The sequence below is a fragment of the Diabrotica virgifera genome, chromosome 3, assembly GCF_917563875.1.
Source record: "Diabrotica virgifera virgifera chromosome 3, PGI_DIABVI_V3a".
Taxonomy (NCBI): Eukaryota; Metazoa; Arthropoda; class Insecta; order Coleoptera; family Chrysomelidae; genus Diabrotica; species Diabrotica virgifera.
In genome coordinates, this window is record NC_065445.1 from 228,856,052 (window position 1) to 228,877,872 (window position 21,821).

General features: G+C 33.6%; 1 protein-coding gene across 22 annotated transcripts in view; it reads right to left on the bottom strand.

Moving 5' to 3' along the window:
- Positions 1–21,821, bottom strand: part of LOC126881576 (titin) — a 405,229-nt gene that overhangs the window by 64,630 nt on the left and 318,778 nt on the right. For 19 of the 22 annotated variants that reach the window (XR_007696921.1, XM_050645904.1, XM_050645903.1 and 16 more), the window contains 3 exons: positions 16,260–16,319; positions 8,425–11,082; positions 1,316–1,716 (listed from right to left, as the gene is read on the bottom strand). Coding sequence is in view for 21 of the 22 variants with exons in the window: in XM_050645904.1 (XP_050501861.1) it covers positions 1,316–1,716; positions 8,425–11,082; positions 16,260–16,319 (3,119 nt within the window). In the remaining variant the exon portion in view is untranslated. The remainder of the gene's footprint in view (positions 1–1,315; positions 1,717–8,424; positions 11,083–16,259; positions 16,320–21,821) is intronic. The other 3 variants (XM_050645908.1, XM_050645899.1, XM_050645905.1) reach the window with 2 other exon arrangements.

The following is a 21,821-nucleotide window of genomic DNA, read 5'->3' on the forward strand; positions in this document are numbered from 1 at the left end:
GTCCATCGAATAGTAAATGAAATATCAAAAACTCTCGAAGAAAGGAAATACTGCAACGCTGTATTCCTAGATATCTCACAAGTGTTTGACAAAGTTTGGCACAGAAGTCTGCTTTACAAGTAAAATTAGCAGTAAAATTAGCACTATCTACTAAGTATTTCCTCCTAATCAAATCCTACTTATCAAATAGATACTTCTCTGTAAAATTCAAAGACCAACAATCCAGCCTCTGTCCTATTAACTCCGGAGTTCAACAAGGTAGTGTTCTCGGGCCGCTGCTTTTCTCACTCTACACAGCCGATATACCAGAGTCTCATAATACTACGATGGCTTCCTTTGCTGATGACATAGCAATACTAGCTGTAAATGAAGATCCCATACAAGCCCTCACAAGACCTGCAACACCATCTTGACATACTCAGTGAATGGTACACAAAATGGCGAACAAAAGTGAACAAAACAAAATCATCTCAAATAACGTTTACCAACCGCCCCAAAACATGCCCACCTGTAAGAATGGAAAATGTACGAATACCAACAGACGTTAAATACCTTGGCCTCCATCTTGACCAACGTCTTACTTGTAAGAATCATATCCAGACCAAAAAAAGACAGCTAGACTTGAAATTCCGGCAAATGTATTGGCTCCTTGGGCGCAGATCAAAACTCAACATCCAAAACAAAATTCTTCTGTACAAAGCAATACTCAAACCTATTTGGTACTACGGACTACACCTCTGGGGCTGTGCAAAGTCAACATCACCGAATATCATCCAAAGATTTCAGTCTAAAGTTCTAAGATCAATAGTGAATGCACCATGGTACGTAAGTAATCAAACACTTCACGAAGACTTAAATATACCTTTCATCAGAGAAGAAATCCATCGAGCCACGGAGTCACAAAATGAGCGTACCATGAAAATGACTTGTAAGGGAATTATTCCATAATGGCCCTGCCACAAGGAGACGAGATAGAACCTGGCCTCAGGACCTATTTTAAAACTTAAACATAAATAGGATAATGTGAGACATCATTGGAAGTCTCCTCTTCATGCCCAAAAACATGGAACAAATTTACTTAATACTCTTTTAATGATGTAGATTGTAAATAAACATAATTACCTTAAAAAAATCGTGCTGTTGGCAGCTTGAAGCGGTCGCGACTGCTCGAGATGTCTTGTGTATGGCAGTGGATATAAGATCATAGTTCACCGCGCGGTCACAGCTTCAAGCAGTTGCTCTTAACTGCTTGAAGCTGTCCGTGTACGGCCGACCTTATATATTTATATAATGTTGATATAACGGTACTACTCACCTTTCCAATATTTGGTTGAGATTCTCTGGCACTTTCTTGACAGCAGCAGCATAGTTTTGCAGAGTGTCGTCGATGGACATGGAATGCTGGAAACCGCCGACAGGTGGTCCTCCCGCCGCCGACGAGAAATTCTGCACAGATACAGAACTAGAAATTGTGTGTCCGCCATGGCCGGCATACACCGGTTGCTGATACACCGTCTGCATGTCGATGGGTGGTTGATTCATGTTTATCACCATCGGCTGAGACGTGGCGAGATGCTTAGATATGGGAGGAGGGATTGATGATGGTTGATGAGTGTAACTTTGAGGGGGTGGTTGTTGCTGGTGAATGGTTGACTGGCTGATGGCGTGGGATATGGTAGTAGTTGCGCTAGTGGGTAGTACATGAGGCTGTGGTATCTGAAACGTTTCAAATCGAATGGGTTAGTTGACGCGAAAGCTTCTGCAGGAATGGACTGAATTAATATTGAATTTTGAAAAAAATTGCCTTTCTCCTCTTAATTTTTTCATCTATCTTGTCAAGATGAGAGTATTTCCCAGTTAATTGTTTGGCTGTTTGATGGGTCATCAATTTAAAAAAATCCCCTCGAATCTCATAAACAGTAGACAACATGGTTTCTACTAGTGCAGCACCACCTTCTACGCACTCTTGACACTATCGTCTTGTTTCCGAGTTCTTTGTATAATCATGCGGACACCTTTCTTAGCAGATGCCTGTAGCCTGTGTTGTTTGGGTGCCACTTTAGGTTACCCTAACGTTGCAATTACATTAGCGAGTTGTTCACGATCTTCATCTAATCGGAATAGTTGTTGGACACTGCGTATTCCTGTCCAATCGCGAATGTTCTTGAGCCATAACATCTCATCATCAATGGCGTTACAACTCTTCGTGAGTCTTTGCTGCGTTTACTATTGCCTTCCATGTTTGTAGGTCCTGTGCCACTAATTCGTTAACGTCCATGTTTCGATTCCATACGCGACTGCTCGTGAAAGAAGTTTTGACTTCATTAGATGTTGCATTGCAAAGTAAGATCTGTTTCCTGCCATTATTCGCGTTTTAACTTCTCGCTCTCTTTTGTTGTCATTTGTGATTGTAGCTCCTAGATATTTAAATTCTTTAATCACCTCGAAGTTATGATCGTTTATAGTAATGTTTTGCATTATTCGCCGTCGTTCTTGTTTTGAGACGATCATGTATTTTGTTTTGACTTCATTTATTTTTAGACCGATGTTTAATGCAGCTTCTTCAAAGCTCAAGAAAATATCCTTAACTTCTAATGTTGATTGTGCCACTGCATCTACGTCATCGGCAATGACGAGTATGATTTTTGCTCCCCGAGCAGTTATGTCTGGTTTGATTTTTGGATAAATTTTTCGCATGCCATATTCTAAGGCTAGGTTAAACAATGGGGACAACGAATCTCCCTTAGTCCAGAATTTACGCAGAAAGCATTTGATATTTTCCCCCTATGCTAACTTGTGCAAAGGAGTTACTTACACACATTTGTGTTACCTCAGTTGGTTTCTTGGGTACGACGAGCTCGGTCATTGTCTTCCATAATGTTGCACGATTAATTGAATCATAAGCCTGTTTGAAAAAATATATAAAGATCTGATGCACGTCCTGATTATACTCCCAATTTTCATACAGCCATAACATCTGCTTCCTTCCAATGCCTCTGCGGCCCTTGATTTTACCTTTCATGATAAGCTAAAGGATTCTGTACCACTTTCCACTAAAAACATGACCGATTATAGGTATTAGTCCATGTGGTGAGACCGCTCCCGTCTGGGAAAATTTCTGATTCGGTTTCTTTGTGGATTTCTATTCAAAAATGTTCCCTTTAAACAAATCTGAAGGGTGCCGGGCGGAATTTTTGGTCAGAAATTGTTTAAACAATTTTTTTAAACAAATACAAAAGATCACCTTTTTTTTCTCCGGAACATATATTTTTAAGTTTTGTGGGTCATTCTAAACAAGAAAGATATCTTGTAATTTTTCTCAAAAATTGATAGTTTTCGAGTTATAGGCGATTTAAAATCTGAAAAATGCGAAAATACGTATTTTCGACGCTTAAAAATAGCCCGATCAAGGAACACAAAACTTTACAAAAACCTCAAAAAAATTAAAGGAAGGATGAAAATTTGGGAATAGGTAGTTGAAATTGTCTATTATTATATAAGAAAAAGTTTACAATTCTAAACCGTCTCCATTTTACAAAAATAGGGAAATAAGGGTTGGTTTTTCATTAAAAGTGCTGTATTTTAAAAATAATAAAATAAAATGTAACAGTGAAAAATAAAATAGTCATCAGAGTGATTTAACCTTAAAGATTGGTCTTTAAATTTTTTTTTAGATCTCGATTATTTTATGAGATATAGCCTATTTTTAATAAGGGTTGAAAACCAAAATTTTTTAAAACGGTCTTATTCGGTTAGTTTTGTATCAATTAATCTGAAAATTGGTGAACACACTATTTACAGATCTATTAAGGGCTTGAAGTTAACATTTTCCAAAAATGTTCAAAAAAAATTTACGGCCAGTGGAAAAATTTTGGAAATTTTTTTTTGAATTTTTGGAAAAAGAACTGAAAGCTTTGGTTTTTCTTGTAAGTATGTACTTACCTGAACGAATTACATGCGCGTGCACGTATCCTATATTATTTTGTTTGTGAATTAAGTTAATAATTTGAAAAACTATAATTTTAAAGTACATACTTGTATTTTTAAGTTAATTATTTCAATATAAACCTATAAAATGAAAATATATCAAAATTTCTCAAAAAAATATTTCTTTTACTAAATATTTATTAGGTTTTCTAAAGTTCATTTAAAAATTAAATTAACTTAATTAAAAATAAATGTACTCTATTAAGAGGCTACATCAGCGCGTCAATTTTTTTTTTCTATAGTTCTCCGAACTTTCAATAGTGCGGCAACAGTGTGTCGGCAGTACTACAGTGTCAGTGACACTATACACTATACTATCAGAAACAAAGGCACATAATTGTGATAACAATAATTATTATACTCATAGGCGCGCTAAATGTTGCCATGTCAGTCAAGGTCGATTTCTTGTTATAGATAATCGTTTTTTAGTAATTTCATTGTGACACAAAATCTAGACATGGGATAAAAAAGTTTATTTGAAAAAACTGTATTTTTTTGTTCTTCTTAAAGCGGCACAGACTCGTTTTTTATATTTAATTTAATTTTAGAGTAATTTCTACATACTAACATGTTTCTTAAATTGGGCTCAGTACCACAACTCTTTACTATATTGCGAATATATGTGCCAGATATCTCTACAGAATATTCAAAATTAAAGTTGCAATCTTGGAACGCGTTTTTCGCGCGCTGATGTTGCCTCCTAAGTTATAAAGGATCAAATGAGTATGAAGTACTAAAATGATAAAAGGTGCAATGAAAAATCGTTTATTGTATATCGAACTGGATCGTCACTGTTTACATTTAATTAATTAGTCTAAATTATTAAAAGTTCATTTTCATCTTCGTCTGATGTAAAATTTGTGTCTGAATCAACTTCATTTATAATAGAATCAACTGTAAAATCATAATTTTGGGTCTCTTGGCAGCTACCATCTAAACTATTATTACCAGTTTGACAACTTCCGCATGCAGCATGAAAACGTTTCTCCTTTTTTTTAATACATATTTTTGTCTATTTACATTCTAATTTCATCACAGTCCAAAAGCATTTTGTGTCTATCATCTTTTCTTTCTTAACTTACACTTTTTAATGTTTTAATTCCATTTTGACAATTACAATTTTTTCGTTATCACATTCTAAATGTTTTTCACAAATAAAACAAGAATTATTATTATTTGTTTCACTGTTCGCACTCATTGTAAATATTTACACAATTATTTTATAACAAACAGATCACTTTTATTGATAATAAGTTATAAATTCAAAAGACAGCCGAAAACGATAACAAAACATTGCAGCGTGAATATTGCTCCAATTTTTTAGGTTATGTTCGTCTACTCAGTCTACTGTGTTTAGGAAGCGCGGCGTTTTCTCTTGTAAGCAATTTTTTCACCTGTGTTTACGTGCCCCATATATTTTTATCTTTGCAATAGGCCTATTGTAAATATATATAATATGTTATTCAAGCCTTTTTTAATATGTTCCCATATTTTCATTTAAAAAAAGGCTTTCAGAAAAGAATGGCATCGATTTTATTAAAACATGACATTTTTTTGTAGTTGTTTATAATAAGTGAGCCTTATTTAAAAAGTATTCTATGCATAAGAAAAATGGATATCGCTTTCGAAAGAGTACATTTTCAAGTACCTACAAGCATATTTTTAAAGTTTATTATGAATTTTCAACAAAGATATTATTGATTGAAATCTTGAAAATTGACTTAAAATAAAAATCAAAAAAATATCCATTTTTTATCGCCATACAAATTTTTATCCTTTAAAGTAACGTTGTGCAATTTTAAATCCAAATGTTAATTAGCCATCTTAAAACATAAGTCTAAAAAGAATTTTAATTTAAATGATTATGTAAATTTTTGTGACAAAAAATATGTGTTGCTCTCAAAACTTGTATTAGTATATTTTAAAACATATTTTTCTAAATTAAATAATTTGTAATTCACAATGAAAATATATTCACGTTAAAATTGATATTTTTCTAAAGGTATTGTGTTTTTTTCGTACATTTTATTGTTTGATAAATGCCCCAAATTATCGATTTAAAAGTTAGTTAATTTTAAAATCTGACATTTTTTATGCGCGCGCAATTCAAATAAGCGCCCCTGTTAAGTACTATAAAAAGGGCTATAGGTTAGAAACGAATCAAGATTCAAACAAAGTTTTTAGTCAAAATGTTAGGATAAAAGTACCTTGATGATTTTTAAATAAAATTTTTTGTTATTATTGCCTTATTTTCCGAAATACAGCACTTTTAATGAAAAACCAACCCTTATTTCCCTATTTTTGTAAAATGGAGGGGGTGTAGAATTGTAACCTTTTTTTTATAAAATAATAGACAATTTCAACTACCTGTTCCCAAATTTTCTTCCTTCCTTTATTTTTTTTTGAGGTCAGATTGTTCTTTGACCGGGCTAAAACTCATATTTAAATTAGTATTTTTGAGGTTGCCAGATACTTAAATTGAAGTTTAAACATTCAGCTTCAAGATTCTGAAGAGTGATTGCGTCTAACCTTAATTTAAACCGTTGTTTTTTAATTGTTAAATATACATGTCCATCCGATTTTTTTGCCGGTGTGGCGCGATCTATTTCAAAAATCTCCAATTTTTCTCCGAAAAATATTTTTTCTAGATTCCTTAGGACATTCTGAATAAAATAAGTTTCTTGACATTTTTCTCAAAAGAACAGTTTTGAAGTTATAAGCGATTTAAAATCCAAAAATGCGTTTTTTGGCTTTTTTCGGATTTTAAATCGCTTATAATTTTAAAACTATCAACTTTTGAGAAAAATGTCAAGAAACTGATTTTATTTAGAATATCCTAAAGAATCTAGAAAAAATATTTTTCGGAGAAAAATTGGAGATTTTTGAAATAAAGCGCGTCGCACCGGCAAAAAAATCGGATGGACATGCATATTTAACAATTAAAAAACAACGGTTTAAATAAGGTTAGACGCAATCACTCTTCAGAATCTTGAAGCTGAGTGTTTAATCTTCAATTTATCTGGCAACCCCAAAAATACTAATTTAAATATGAGTTTTTAAGCCTCGAAAATGCGTATTTTCGCATTTTTCAGATTTTAAATCGCCTATAACTCGAAAACTATCAATTTTTAAGAAAAATTACAAGATACCTTTCTTGTTTAGAATGTCCCAAGAAATATAAAAAATATATGTTCCAGAGCAAAAAAAGGTGATCTTTTGTATTTGTTTAAAAAAAATTGTTTAAACAATTTCTTCCCAAAAATTCCGCCCGGCACCCTTCAGATTTGTGTAAAGGGAACATTTTTGAATAGGAATCCACAAAGAAACCGAATCAGAAATTTTTTCAGACGGGAGCGGTCTCACCGCATGGACTATATGAAATGTTTCTTGTTTTACTAGTTTTTAGTAAGTAACTTAGTAACTAACACAGCTTCGTTGGTCTGCATCGCTGTCCTGGATACTCGGAGCATTCTTTTACGCAACCATATCTCAAACGCCTCTAGGCAATTGATCGTCTCAGACTTTTAAGAGTCCAAGTCTCGGTGCCATTTAACAACACTGACCAAATGTATCATTTGATCATTATTTGACGTCATTTCAGGTTTAAGCTGTGGTTACAGAAGAATAATACCATTTTTAGAAACGATGTACGAGCTGCTTCAATTCTGCATTTGAAGTATTTACTTGGGTCTAGTTTTTCTGCAAGACGAAAACTTGAGTACTTGGGACATGTGATGAGAGGGCAAAAATACTCATTATTACAACTTATTATGCAAGGCAAAATCCGAGGAAAGCGAAATGTGGGAAGACGAAGAACATCCTGGCTTAAGAACTTACGGGAATGGTTCGAATGCAGTAGTGCAGAGCTATTTAGAGAAGCAGTCAACAGGGTCCGCATTGCCATGATGATTTCCAACCTTCGATAGAAGATGGAACTTAAAGAAGAATTTTTCCTGTAATGTAGCATCCCAGATATTTAAGTGAGTAACTCGCTCAGTTTTTTGTTGATCTATCTGTAGGCAAGCATTGTCGTGAGGTTGGCGAATAATTATCATAAATTCTTAGAGAATAAATTGAATTTAAAAAATATATATATTTCTAATTGTATATAATATTTATATGAGTTTCAGTCCATTCTTGTGGGAATAGTTACCAAAGTTAAAACATAAAGACAACAACAATGACTCTTATTTAAACGACAAATATGTTCTGTATGATATGATAAATATGTAAAACGAAGGTACTAAACATTATTTTAGCAATAAAAATTAAAAAAAACTGTAACTAACTTATTTAAAAAAGAATTAATACCGTGTTTTTTTGTAATTATTACACTCCCACAAATATATTAATATTAGTTAGATGACGATCAGTAAAAGCAGAAAAGTTTTAATAAAGCTCTCGTGCAAAAATTTAGTAAATAGATTTAATACTTACAGATATTGGAATATCGTGTTGATGTGGCACACTACTTGACATTGGTTGAGGCATCGACATCGATACAGGCTGACTTGGTACCGAACCACTCATGACAGATGACGTTTGTTGAGACATGGAAGAACTAATGTGGGAAATATTCATGGGGTGTGTAGCAGTAGGCACGTACTGTTGCGGTACCGACGAAGGTACATAGTTTTGTTGCTGCGATATAGAAGGAACCTGTTGAGCTAGAACAGACTGAGGCTGACTTGCCGGATGAGGAATTTGTTGCTGCGTTTGTGGCAAATGTTGAGAAAACTGTTGGTGATGCTGAGGCGGTAGTTGTTGCTGAGATATCTGAGGCTGTTGTATCTGTGACTGCGCAGATAGTTGCTGTTGTGGAACATTTATCTGCTGTTGAGACAGTTGTTGAGTTAAATGTGGTTGCGGGACAGGTTGCTGTTGTTGTGGAGGCAGCATTTGCTGCTGCGATAGCTGTTTTTGCGGCAGCTGTTGCTGCGCTAGCTGTTGCTGCGTTAGCTGTTGCGGCGGTAGCTGTTGCTGCGGTAGCTGTTGCTGTGGCGGCTGTTGCTGTGGCAGCTGTTGCTGTGGCAGCTGTTGCTGCGGTATCTGTTGTTGTGGCAACTGTTGCTGCGGTATCTGTTGCTGTGGCAGCTTTTGCTGCGATAGCTGTTGCTGCGGTATCTGTTGCTGCGGCAGCTGTTGCTGCGGCAGCTGTTGCTGCGGCATCTGTTGTTGCGGTAGCTGTTGCTGCGGTAGCTGTTGCTGCGATAGCTGTTGCTGCGATAACTGCTGTTGAGGTAGCTGTTGCTGCGGTAGTTGGTGCTGGGAATACTGCTGTTGTTGAGATATCTGTTGTAATTGAGGTTGCTGTTGCAACGGTTGTTGCTGTGGAGGTAAAGTCGCTTGTTGCTGTTGTGGTGGCAATTGTTGTAAGGATTGCTGCTGTTTTAATTGCGGTAAAGATTGCTGCTGTTGAGGCAACTGCGGTAAGGACTGCTGCTGTTGGGGCAACTGCGGTAACGACTGCTGCTGTTGAGGCGGTTGACTCGTTGGTAATTGTTGAGATTGTTGCATAGGAGTTAAACTTGGTTGGTGCTGTGGTACCGACTGTTGAGGTTGCATTAAAGTTTGCTGGGTTGGCGTCTGCTGGGATAAATTCTGAGAAGCTGACATTTGTTGAGGTGGAGGTAACGTCTGCTGAGACTGTGGCGATGAAATAGTAAAGTTTTGTTGGGGAGTTTGAAGAGATTGTTGTGAAGGTTGTAACGATTGTTGTGGAGGTTGTAATGGTTGCTGTGGAGGCTGTAATTGCTGCTGTGGAGGTTGTAAAGGTTGTTGCGGAGGTTGTAGCGGCTGCTGAGGAGGTTGTAGTGGCTGCTGAGGAGGTTGTAGCGGCTGTTGCGCTGATTGTATTGGCTGCTGTTGGGTTTGTAGCGGCTGTTGCGATGGTTGGCTCTGAGCAGTCTGTGGTATAAACTGAGACGGAGATGATTGCGCTGTTACAGTCGATCCCTTTGCACTAACATCGATGTTTGAAGATATCTTTTTAGTTTCCTTTTTAGTTTCAGATTCTACAGAATCCTTCTTAGGATGGCTGCTGTGCTTTAGATTATCGAGACTAATTTTCAACTGCTCTAATGTATTTATGTGTTCAGGACCGCACATTTGAGCGGAATCGTCTTTTACTGCACTACTTTCTTCTTTTAAGGAACATACGCTTATCTTTGGCTCTGCAGGTTTCTCTAACTCAAGCATATTTCTAGTAGTTTCTAGAGGAGCCGAGTTCTTTCTTAACGGTTCTGTGGAAGCGATTACATTACTGGGAATAACAGATTTTACTTCAGTTGCTTGATGAATTATCTCTACTGGCTTTTCTACTAGTGGCACAACATCAGGAACATTCTGGGGTTTGGGCGCTACCTCGGTACCAAAATCTTTATCTTTTGGAAGATTCAATTGTCCAGACAATACAGGACTCACCAAAAATCTAGAAATTTTTCTCTGTGGTGGAAGCTTTAGGCTTTGATCCATAAGCTTCTCACTCTTTGTATCAACGTCAGGAGTCAAACACTTTTCATTTTTATTGTCTTCAAGTTTCACTTCTATGATTCTTTCTTTAGGAGATTCTACGTAATCATCTTTTGTACCATCTGAATTTTGATCTACTGACATGACGAATACCTTTAAGTTGACTTTTTGTCCAGGAATCGGAGTAAATTTACTAGTGTCTTTCTGAAGCAAACTATCATTTAATTCAGCCTTGAAAGCGTCAGTATGATCACTACCATCCGAATCTAACACTCTAGGAGGACTACCGATTAGCATATGGTTTCCTAAATCTGTAGGTATGATTGGACGCTGTATCGGCAAGTCTATAGGAGGGGAAATAGCTGTCTCTGCAAGATAGTTGACGGTATTTTGATCAACATGACCAGGTGATCTATTAACTATATAAGTATGTTCTGGTGTGTACTCAGAAGCTGTACTCGTCTTCCGAGATACTGTTCCACTGGAGTTCAAGCTCTCACGACATCTCAGATTCTGATAGATATTTTCCGACAAACTGGTTTTCATTCCATGGAACTCATCGTGGGTAGGTGAAGGATCGACGTACATAGATTTGACAAAGGTTTGTCCGCTGGAGTCGTCCCTCTGTGTGTACAAACAAATAAATTAATTCAAATTATCAAGTGTAATTCACTTATCACTATCATAAAATAGAGGAATCAATAAATGAGTTCAACAAGTTATCCTGAAAAATCATCCTATATATACTCTTTATTGAGATACGAGGCATGTAAAAGAAAAAAATATTGAGAAAAATATAGACAAGAAATTAGAATTTCAACGATATTGTAGTCTAATTGTGGCCTATTATAGATATAATTGCCTACTTGTGGTTATGAATTATTAGAAATCATCCTATATATACTCTTTATTGAGATACGAGGAATGTAAAAGAAAAAAATATTGAGAAAAATATAGACAAGAAATTAGAATTTCAACGATATTGTGGTCTAATTGTGGCCTATTATAGATATAATTGCCTACTTGTGGTTATGAATTATTAGAAGTGATTATTCTCTAATAGTAGTATATAGTATAATACATATTTTAGGAACAAGGACTAGCACATAATAAAAACTAAATGAGAAATGCGAAATACCGTATTAGCAATAACGCAACGTTAACATTTAACAAGGAAAACCTGTGAAGATTCAATCCCCAGGTGTAATACCATCGTGCCCATGGAATTCCTGGTTCAGGTTTCTTAAAATATTCTCCACTGAGCTGGATATCTCTGGGACATTATAGCTATAGCCTTGTCAATGTATGAGATGCAAAAGAAAAAAGATATGACTCAGAAGGGGAGTCAGAACAGAACTTCCCTTAGTACTAAGGCACTCTTCTGGGTCTACAAAAAAATATATATGGAAACCAGTTGCAAGGCAACACCGATGAAGTCTCTACCCATATACAGGTCTCAATAACAGCAAGGCAGCTTTGGTAGAGTTTACTGTTGCTATTCTTGTACTCATGATCATTTTTCAGTGCGTCACAGTTTTTCGATTTCTCTCTAATGCATTAAGTTAGATGTGATGGAAAAAGCGGTAGCTCCGTGATTAAACACAAAAATAATGCAGCATTATAATGGTTATACATGTACATAAGATGTCTATTCCTAACCTACGTTTGATTCGTTGATATTTAGAATGCGCGTTTTTTCTAGCCAATCAAATACACGTATTACGAACATTTGACGAAAACTTCGTCCATTTTGGCCATTTTTTAGAAGTGTCAGAGAGTCAAGTGACGGTTATTATTCAGGTCATTATTTTGTGTACCTGTCATTTTGAAATTTCGAATTCGACTTCCCTTGTGTTTCACAACGTTTTTGTGCATTATTTTGTGTTTTGGTTTAGAATTTAGTTCGTTAAAAGTTAGTCATTGGCGTGAGGAGGCTAGAGACATTCAAGATGTACCGAAGAGTGCTAAATATCTCATGAGTAGATAGAATAGCCAACGTGGAGGTAATGAGACTTACGCATAAGGAACGAGAAAAACTAACAAATAAGAAGAAAACTGAGATATATGGGACATGTGATGAGAGATGTATATCTAATACTCCAGATCATTATGCAAGAAAAAGATCCATAGTAAGGAGATCCATAGTAAGTTTTGTGTCATTTTTTAATGTTTCCATATTTATAAATTTAATTAACAATATTGTTTACTTTTTAATGTTATTCCCCTTTATAAAAAATACCTACATGTTAACATATTGTGTAAAAATCAAATCTACTAAATTACTAATTAGTTTAATTCCACAAGCTTTTCACCCTTTTATATGGCTAAGTACGATTGTGGCATGTCAGATTCGTCAATAATTACATGAAATAAGTCTCGACACAGCCAATACAGTATATGACGTCATAATTAATGACGCACTGAAAAATGATCATGAGAACAAGAATATGAGAAGGTTTCATAGCAAGATATGACTTCCAGATAATATGACAAAACTGACATGATATCTTCAAACGGGAATATTTGACCAGAACAAGATGACAACACCAGCATTAGAGATTAGTGAAAATGATGAAAATGACAAAGGGATGCCTTTGTCAAAAAATTGACTGAATAGATAGATTGGTAAAGAAGACTTTCCATTATTCTTTCTTCTTAAAATGCTACACCCAATATTTATTTTAAGTTGAAAATGATAACTCTTGATAGGGATAACTCTTGGTAGTCCTGGTACTTTCAGAACAGTAAGTAGACACTAGACTGGCCAATCCAAAACCTGGCACAAATGCCAAAACCTGGAGTTTTGTTAATCGTAATAATATTGGTTCTTTTTAAAAACTCAGAATAATAAGGGACGAGACACTTCAATTAAGGACACAAATTAAATAAATAATAAATTAAGAGAAAAAACATTTCTATATTGCGGCAGTTGAAAGATAATAAATATTATCAATAAATATTAATATATCGAACAATTGAACACATTTTATGACTCATCCATATAGTATACGTATTGTATATTATTCAAAAGGATGTGATTGAAAATGTTAATAACTAGGAATGATTATATAGCTAGGCACTTACAAATGGATACCTCGAATACCTTTGCGTTCTATCTACTAATTACTTTCTATTTATTTCAAAATGTCTTGTTTTAAAATGTTAGTAGATGGTACTTCAACCACGTATGAATATGTATTAAACGTTAATTAGAAGAAATAATGTGATTAAATTTAAGTAACAATTTCAATCATCCTAAATTTTCCTAAGAGATTCCCAAAATGACTATTAGTTTTCATCAAACATAATAGAGGTTTTTACTAGAAAAAATATATTACGAGATCAAGGTGAGAATTTCGTGGCCATGACATGGATTTTTAACCACCTTTATTGATAAATATGTTCAATAGGACAATAATTCAATGATGTGGTAAAATAGTCATGTAAACAGTGGATCCAGTGAACCACCTACCTAATGCAACCTAAGTTGGGACTAAGTCTAACAAACACTAAATAACAATAAAACCAACAGTTAATTAGAACCAACAGTATGGGTATTTTGAATCTTCGAATTTTGTCAATACTAACACTTGTCGCTCCTAACAAGCACATTGGGATGCGTTGTTTCACCTTTCTGATATCGCTACAGAATTCCAAAATCACTTCCTTAATGGAGCCAATTGATTTATCATGCTGGATAACTTTATTTGATACGTAATTGGGTGCGATGACTATAGTGGCGGAGATGAAAACCCTTCGAAAAATCGACGGTAACACTCTATGGGACAGAGCTAGAAGTACAGATATACCGCTGGTACCTATGATTAATGTGATTCCTAATACATTTCCAGTGAAAATAATAACTCTTTGATAAGTATTGGCGATTACAATTTTTTTTATATGCGTATCCGCGAAGATTATAACTCCCAAAATATTTATAATGAAAAGATTTAGTTCATAATAGATGCTGACGAAAACAATTATTTCCCTTTCCGTTTCTCTTTCTGCCGACGAAAACAATTATTTCTGAGAACCTTTTACTAATTATAATTTTCGTGGACCCACAAACAGAAATGATGTTTTTTGCCGATACTCCTCAAAAAATAAATTTTTTCGCTAACACTTTATTAGGGATTATAATTTTCACAATCATATAATCAAAAATAATATTTTTCGCGGTGTTCATTGAAAGTTCTATTCTTAACGGAATTTTTCGGAGTTATACTTTTCGTAGGCGGCGGCTATACGACGGAGATGCAAGGTGGATAACATTAATCATTGGGTAAGAAACAGAAGAATAGAATGAATGACCACATAAGCCGAATGACAACAAACAGAGTAGTCATTACAGCGAGAGACGGTTCCCCAATAGGAAGACAATCAGTGGGAAGACCACGAAAACGATGGAACGACAAACTTACTAGAGGCACATTGAAAAAACAGACAGAGTCATGTCTGTACAAAAAGAAGAAGACTATGGTGCGCGTTACCTTATTCTGGAAACTTTGCAGAATCTCGAAGTTGCTGATGCTTGCAGTACCCCATAGTTGGACACCAGAGATCCATATTAGTCCCACGATAACTATACATAGTTGGGTTTTAATTTTTCACAGACAATTGTGATTTTCTTCCAATGTTTGATTAAACTTAATACCTAGTTGTTTTATTTTACTGAAGATAACCTTTGTCGGAAGTTCTGGTATCCCTAGCATCACGACTCTGAAGGTATTTTCATTTTTGAGTTTATAGGTATAATATTCCGTTTTCTTCTCGTCTAATATTTTTGTCACTATTAAAAAATGTTCAGGCTTTGGTAGATTGTTTTGAAGTAGATTTTGGTAGATTATCTCTGGTCCTACTGTTTTTACAGTGTATTCATTAATAGCTATGTCTACAATGTCGTTATGGACGTTTCTCATAAACCCAACATGGTACACTTATTAGTGGAGGTCTTGGTATGTTGGACTGTGTTTCATTATCATTTTCTTTATCAAGGAAATAGTTTGTTTGCAGTTAGTTAGGTAGCTGTTTAAGATAAACGACTGTTATATGGTTTGGAAAAATGTTAGATTTTAGATGATCCACTATTAAGGGTGTAGATACGACTAAGAATTTTAGAAGAAAGAGCACATTTTATATAAGATCAGTATGAAAAAGCCTTGTGCAGAGAAATGACGTATTTGGCAAATTTGGACATTTTTCAGGCCACTGAAACGTGGATTGATCAATTTATAACTGAATCAACAAAACAGTCAAAACAATTGGAAGACGCCAATAACTCTTGAAGAAACAAAGACAACTGCTTGTTGGTATTTTTGTGATTCCAAAGAAATTCTTTCAAATGACTACTATAGGATATTCTGCAAATATTCTTGAGCAGTAGGGGAAAGAATTAGATGGAATATTGTTAATCAATAATTAACAAATTTTTTGGCATTCCAATGGGATTCTTTTAATTGATAGCATTCCAAAGGACCAAACGATTAAATGAAGACATAACATGTATATTTTTTACCATGTCAACGAAAGATTTAGAGAGAAAAGAGAGGATTCGTTAGATTCTATAGGTCAAGAGAAAGAAAAAACATTGGATATATTGTTGGAAGGTAGAACTTTTCTCGTTGCTCTCGTATACAGGACTTTTGTATAATAATAAATAATTTATTTAGAGATATATTTTGGGAATTCTTACATTACTACAAATATTAAAGTCTACATTGCAAACAGAAAAACTAAAAACTAATGTCTACTACAGTTATTACTAAACATTTTCTCGTCGTCCTTACATTGTACGTACTTACCGATCTGTGCCTTCGATGTGTTTTTTTGTGGGAGTGCCTTGTGAGTGAGGCATGCCTAACCTTTTTGTTGCAGCGTGCAAAGAATTAATGATTTGACTTTATTGTGCATGTTTGACAACGTGCAGCGACATATATGAAAGTTTATGATTTTGTAAAATTTTGTAAAATAGTTGATATTTTTTAACATTTTTTCTATAATTACCCCTACGTTACAGAGAGATACAAGATAGCCCAAAAGAGCTGAATTTTTATAGACTTGGAGACATTTCAGACAAAATTTAGTACCAGTTCTGCAACTTTTTGACTTTCAATAAAATTATTGCGGAACCACTCACTTTCCTGGGGACTTTAAGAAAGGTATAGTTTATTTTTTTACCAGGAGGAGTAAACTAAAAAGACAGATTCACACCCAAGAGAGTCACTAGAATAATCACCAAATACATCTTCTTTTTTGGTTGATCATGTCGACCCTCGACGGTAATCCATAAATATTATATTATATTAATACGTCGCTAAAGAGTTCTAAATACAACTGCTTTTTATATTATAAAAGCAGACTAAAAATCTAAAAATTTAAGGAATAACGCAGAAAATACAAAAAATCGCCGATATAACTTAATTAACCTATGAAATGCCAATTGTGTCAAAATTTTATAACAGTGGAGTAAACTTGTCTGCGGTCGGACCAATTACAAACAAGCATTACAGCGCGGTAAATTTGAATCACTCCTCTTGGTTTAAAAACAAACCATAGATTATATCTACCCACCAACTGAGACTATTCACTTGTTGGATCAAATGACATGATAAAAAAACATAGATTTTAAGTACAAACATAATACAGACTTGAATAAAATCTTGAAATATAAAAATACAACTTTAAGACATATGTTATTTTTATCTAATTACATATAAGGAAAACATCTTTCGCAAGTCTTCGTCATCATAAATAAACATATCCTTTTGTAGTCAGCTCGCAGTAGGTTTAGCAACAAGGAGAAAAAAGGGTCTTTTGTAATAATTGTAATGTAAGCTACTCAATGGATAGTTCTTAAACCGTCTATCACAAACAGACTCCCTGAAAATACACCATTTACAAGCCAACTTAACTTCGGATTATTCAATATTAAGGGACGATAAGTCGACAAAATGTCTAATAGATGACCAAATAACAGAAACAGCTTATGAAAAAACTGCAAGAAACTCTTTAATAGTTATCTTGATAATCTAAACAAATTCTATTTTAGTTGTATAAAAAAATGTCACATGGAACCTATGAAGGATGCATATGATATCACAAGACAATCTAGTTGCAAAAGAGAATAATTATGTTAATCTTAAGGAAAAGAAGATACATTAGTTTTAAAGGTTTGTTAAAAAAGTATAAGTAAGTAGATTTAAATATTTAGATTTTGATTAAAGATGAAATATGTTGCTATATTGAAATCTAAAAATAACAAAAAATCCGTACAAGCTTTTAATAAGTTCAAAATAAAAAATGACTAAATTTAGCTATACAATGCAATAAAACATTGATATTTTTCAGATATTCATTTAAACGTACTTTTGATAACCGGGTAGTCATCAAAGTATTGGCAACTGAACAAGATAGATAAATAGAAACGTAACAAGAACAACTGGTGTCAAAAGTTGAATTAAGCGAAAGAGATCAGTTATTTTCGGTAATTTGAATGGTAAAAATAAGAAGCGAGAACAAGATGGAAGAAATTTAAGATATGATTGCCGCAATGGAATAACGTATGGAGAAAGAAAGGGGCTGATAAAATATAGCAAAAAGAAAACGAAAAACGCCGATAAGAAGCTTAAGAGAAACGTCGTCAAGAAGAAAGGGAAGCTAAAGCGAGATGTCGTCAGAAAGAGAAAGTTGCTCAGGAGTCACACACCTAAATCTGTTATTCTATAGATGGATTCATTATAAAATGAAGTAGTGAAAAACTAACAGTAGTGAAAAATGAAAGTAGAAAAATTATTCAATTATTGATCACAATCAAAAACAAATGTGATATCGATAACAATAGCTTCATAAATGAGGCAATAGGATTGAATACTTACAGAATATAAAATTGTTTGTATTATAACCACACATAAAATAGTTTGTTTGTAAAACATTACGATATTTTATTTAAATAATTGCAAAAAATGCGATATCGGCACCATAACAGTGGATAAGTGTATTATGATAAGTTTATAGCCATAATAATTTGATAAAAACTTTTTTGCACTTTCAATAATGTATTCCTTTATAAATAGTTGTAACGCCATTGATGATGATGTAACGAAAGAAACGATTTTTGTCAATAATTTTTTTTAGAACATTTTTTGTCCCAGAACCGTTTTATGCTTTAGGTATGCTAAGCGTAGAAAAAAATTAATAACATTACAAAAAATCAGAAGAATTTATCTGCTGTTCAAAACTCTTACACTCTTGTACTGTTACAAGTAAGAGTAGGTACTATTTTCTTTTAAATTGTATTTATCTTCCTATTTATTGGTTCCCCTGTTTTCGCTACAAAAAAAAAACAAGAAAGGATACGTGATATAAATATTTCTATTGAACCTTTGAATAATCTTATTGACCTCGTACTATACTAAACTAGACGTAAAAAGGATGTGGGAATAAAGAAGTTATGAACGTTTATAATTATGCCTTGGGAGAAGCAACGAAGGCAGTTATTAATTTTTCAAAAAGCAAAAAAACTTGGAATTAAGATTTTTATTTTAGTGTAGAAGAGATTGCTTCTTTTTAATTATTACTTTTTCCTATGCAGAGTGGTCCAAAGCAAACAGTCCACCTCGATATTTGGCAGTATTTATTTTATTTTAAGGAAATAAAGAAACAGGTAGATTTTTTATCTAAGGGCGACATATTTTTACGGTACATACATCTGTCATTTCTCAACCTCCTCCCCTCCGTTTCCCCCACCCCTTATTTTAAAATAGGGAATAGGGGTCTTGTGCTACCTCATTTGAAAGGTTATTCAATTCTCTATTCAGTAATATTAACATTAATATAATTATTTATATAGGGTATAAAAATATATATATTTATATCCAAGAAAACGTATTTTGAATTGAATTAATTGACACAAAAAGAAGAATATATGCAATTTATTTAACTCGAAATACATTCTACTACTGATAAAAAACAGAGAAAAATGTTTATTTGACAAATAAATATTTTTTTTCGCTTAAATTCTTGAAATTAAGCGAAAAGCAATGTTTATTTATCAAAAAACATTTTTTTCTGTTTTGTGGCAGCAGTAGAATGTATTTTGAATTAAATAAATTACATACATTCTTCTTTTTGCGTCAATTAATTTAATTAAAATATTTTTTTGGACACCCTGTATAAATAATTTGTTAATGTTTATATTACTGAATAGAGAATTGAATAACCTTTTAAATGAGCTAGCACACGACCCCTATTCCCGTTTTAAAACTAAGAGGTGGGGGAAGTGGAAGGGAGGGGGTTGACAAATGACAAATATATGTACCGTAAAAATGTGTCCCCCTTAGATCAAAAATCGACCTGTTTCGTCATTTCCTTAAAATCTAATAAATACTGCCAAATATCGAGGTGGACTGTTTTCTTTGGCCCACTCTGTATTTGTCGATTCATTTTTCGTAAAGATAATGTATGAACTGCTCTAAACCAGATAAAAGTATTATCCTATTATTACAAACTTGTACTGATTTTTCTAAAAAAAAAACTATCAAAAATCAAGTCACATAATGATTCATAGAAATTTTTCTACGTATGGTTTGTGCATTTATTATAAGTGACATTTGCTTTTGAAAGTTTGTGAATAAACATCAAGTGCTTTTGAATTTGGTGATGCTACATCCATATATAGCTTATTATTAATTTTTTGCTAATACATAATTTTTTACCATTTAAAAAACCTTATCCAGTATTTGTTCTTCATTAACAATATTGTTCAATATTTTTCTACATGTCGATGTCGCCTTGAAATGGCGTAAAACATTTATAGGGGAGGCAAATATTACTTTGCCTATAAATTGTACCATCAATAACCCCCATTGAAAGCAAAATATTATTAGATTATTACTTGTTTATAAACCTGCTTACACATGTTAATGTCTCAGAATAAAACTGTTTAATTAAATCCTAAAATGATTGCAGATTCAGTTCATTTTGATATTACAGTTTAAAGGCGACAAAGATAACCGTTTTGACAGTAGATAGGTCTTACGCAATATGTATTGTAGAGATAAGAATTAAAATCTGGAAATATGTTCAGTGGATTATGAGTATTATTGAAAAATAAAAGAATTTCGGATTCATCGGAACCGTTTGATCAATTATAATGGAAACCACATACAGATACGTTCTAAATTATGGAATAAATTCATTTTCTCTAAAATGGACGACTATACAGAAAAATCCCGAATCGATGATTTTTTTTAAATGGGAATAGGGGTTATGTGGCACCTCATTTGAAAGGGTTTTCAATTCTCTATTCAGTAATATAAACAATAATATTATTATTTATACAAGGTGAGCAAAAAATATCTTTTGAATTAAATTAATTGACGCAACAAGAGGAATGTATGCAATTTATTTAACTCAAAATACATTATAGTGCTGTGAGCAAATACAAAAAAAATGTTTATTTGACAAATAAACATTTCTTTTCGCTTAAATTAAATCACAAACAGCCTCCCACCTACCACTTGGCAGTTTGAACAACATTTAAGCAAAAAGCAATGTTTATTTGAAAAATAAATTTTTTTTCTATTTTCTGACAGCGATAGAATGTTTTTTGAGTTAAATAAATTGCATACATTCTTCTTTTTTCGTCAATTAATTTAATTCAAAAATTATATTTTTGGCCACCCTGTGTAAATAATTATATTAATGTTTATATTACTGAATAGAGAATTGAACGCCCTTTCAAATAAGGTGCCACACGACCCCTATTCCCATTTAAAAAAATCATCGATTACGTCATCACGCTCAGATGGATGACGTCACTAGTATGAAATATATGCCAAAAAGTTGTAATTAAAAAAAAATCGACCTGTTTCGGGATTTTCTCTATAGTCGTCCATTTTAGAGAAAATGAATTTATTCCATAATTTAGAACCTCTCTGTATGTAAGCAACATTTGACATTCTTGAAAAAAATGGGAAAAAATTACGATGATTTTATACAATTTTAAAGTCGGATTAACTACCCAATAATGCGCCGATCGACTTCAACTTGGTTTTCTTGATAGAGCACGAGGCTGATTAATTGATCACATTACGGTTTTGAATAATAATTGTTCCAGGTTTGAATTATTCAAGCCTGGATGTACCAACCTCAGTGACCAATTCCGTGAAGGCTGTCCAGTTAGTGCTGTTGTCCCAGAAAACATGTCTTCAGAAATTTAATTATGATTATTGTGCAGCTCTTTAACGACAAAAGATTGGCTTCCCTCTACCTGCCTCTACATTTATCGCCCTATCCAAAACACCACGTGCGAACTTCTTCAAGGACCACCGACTGATAAGCCTAATGAGCCATTTTTTTAACTT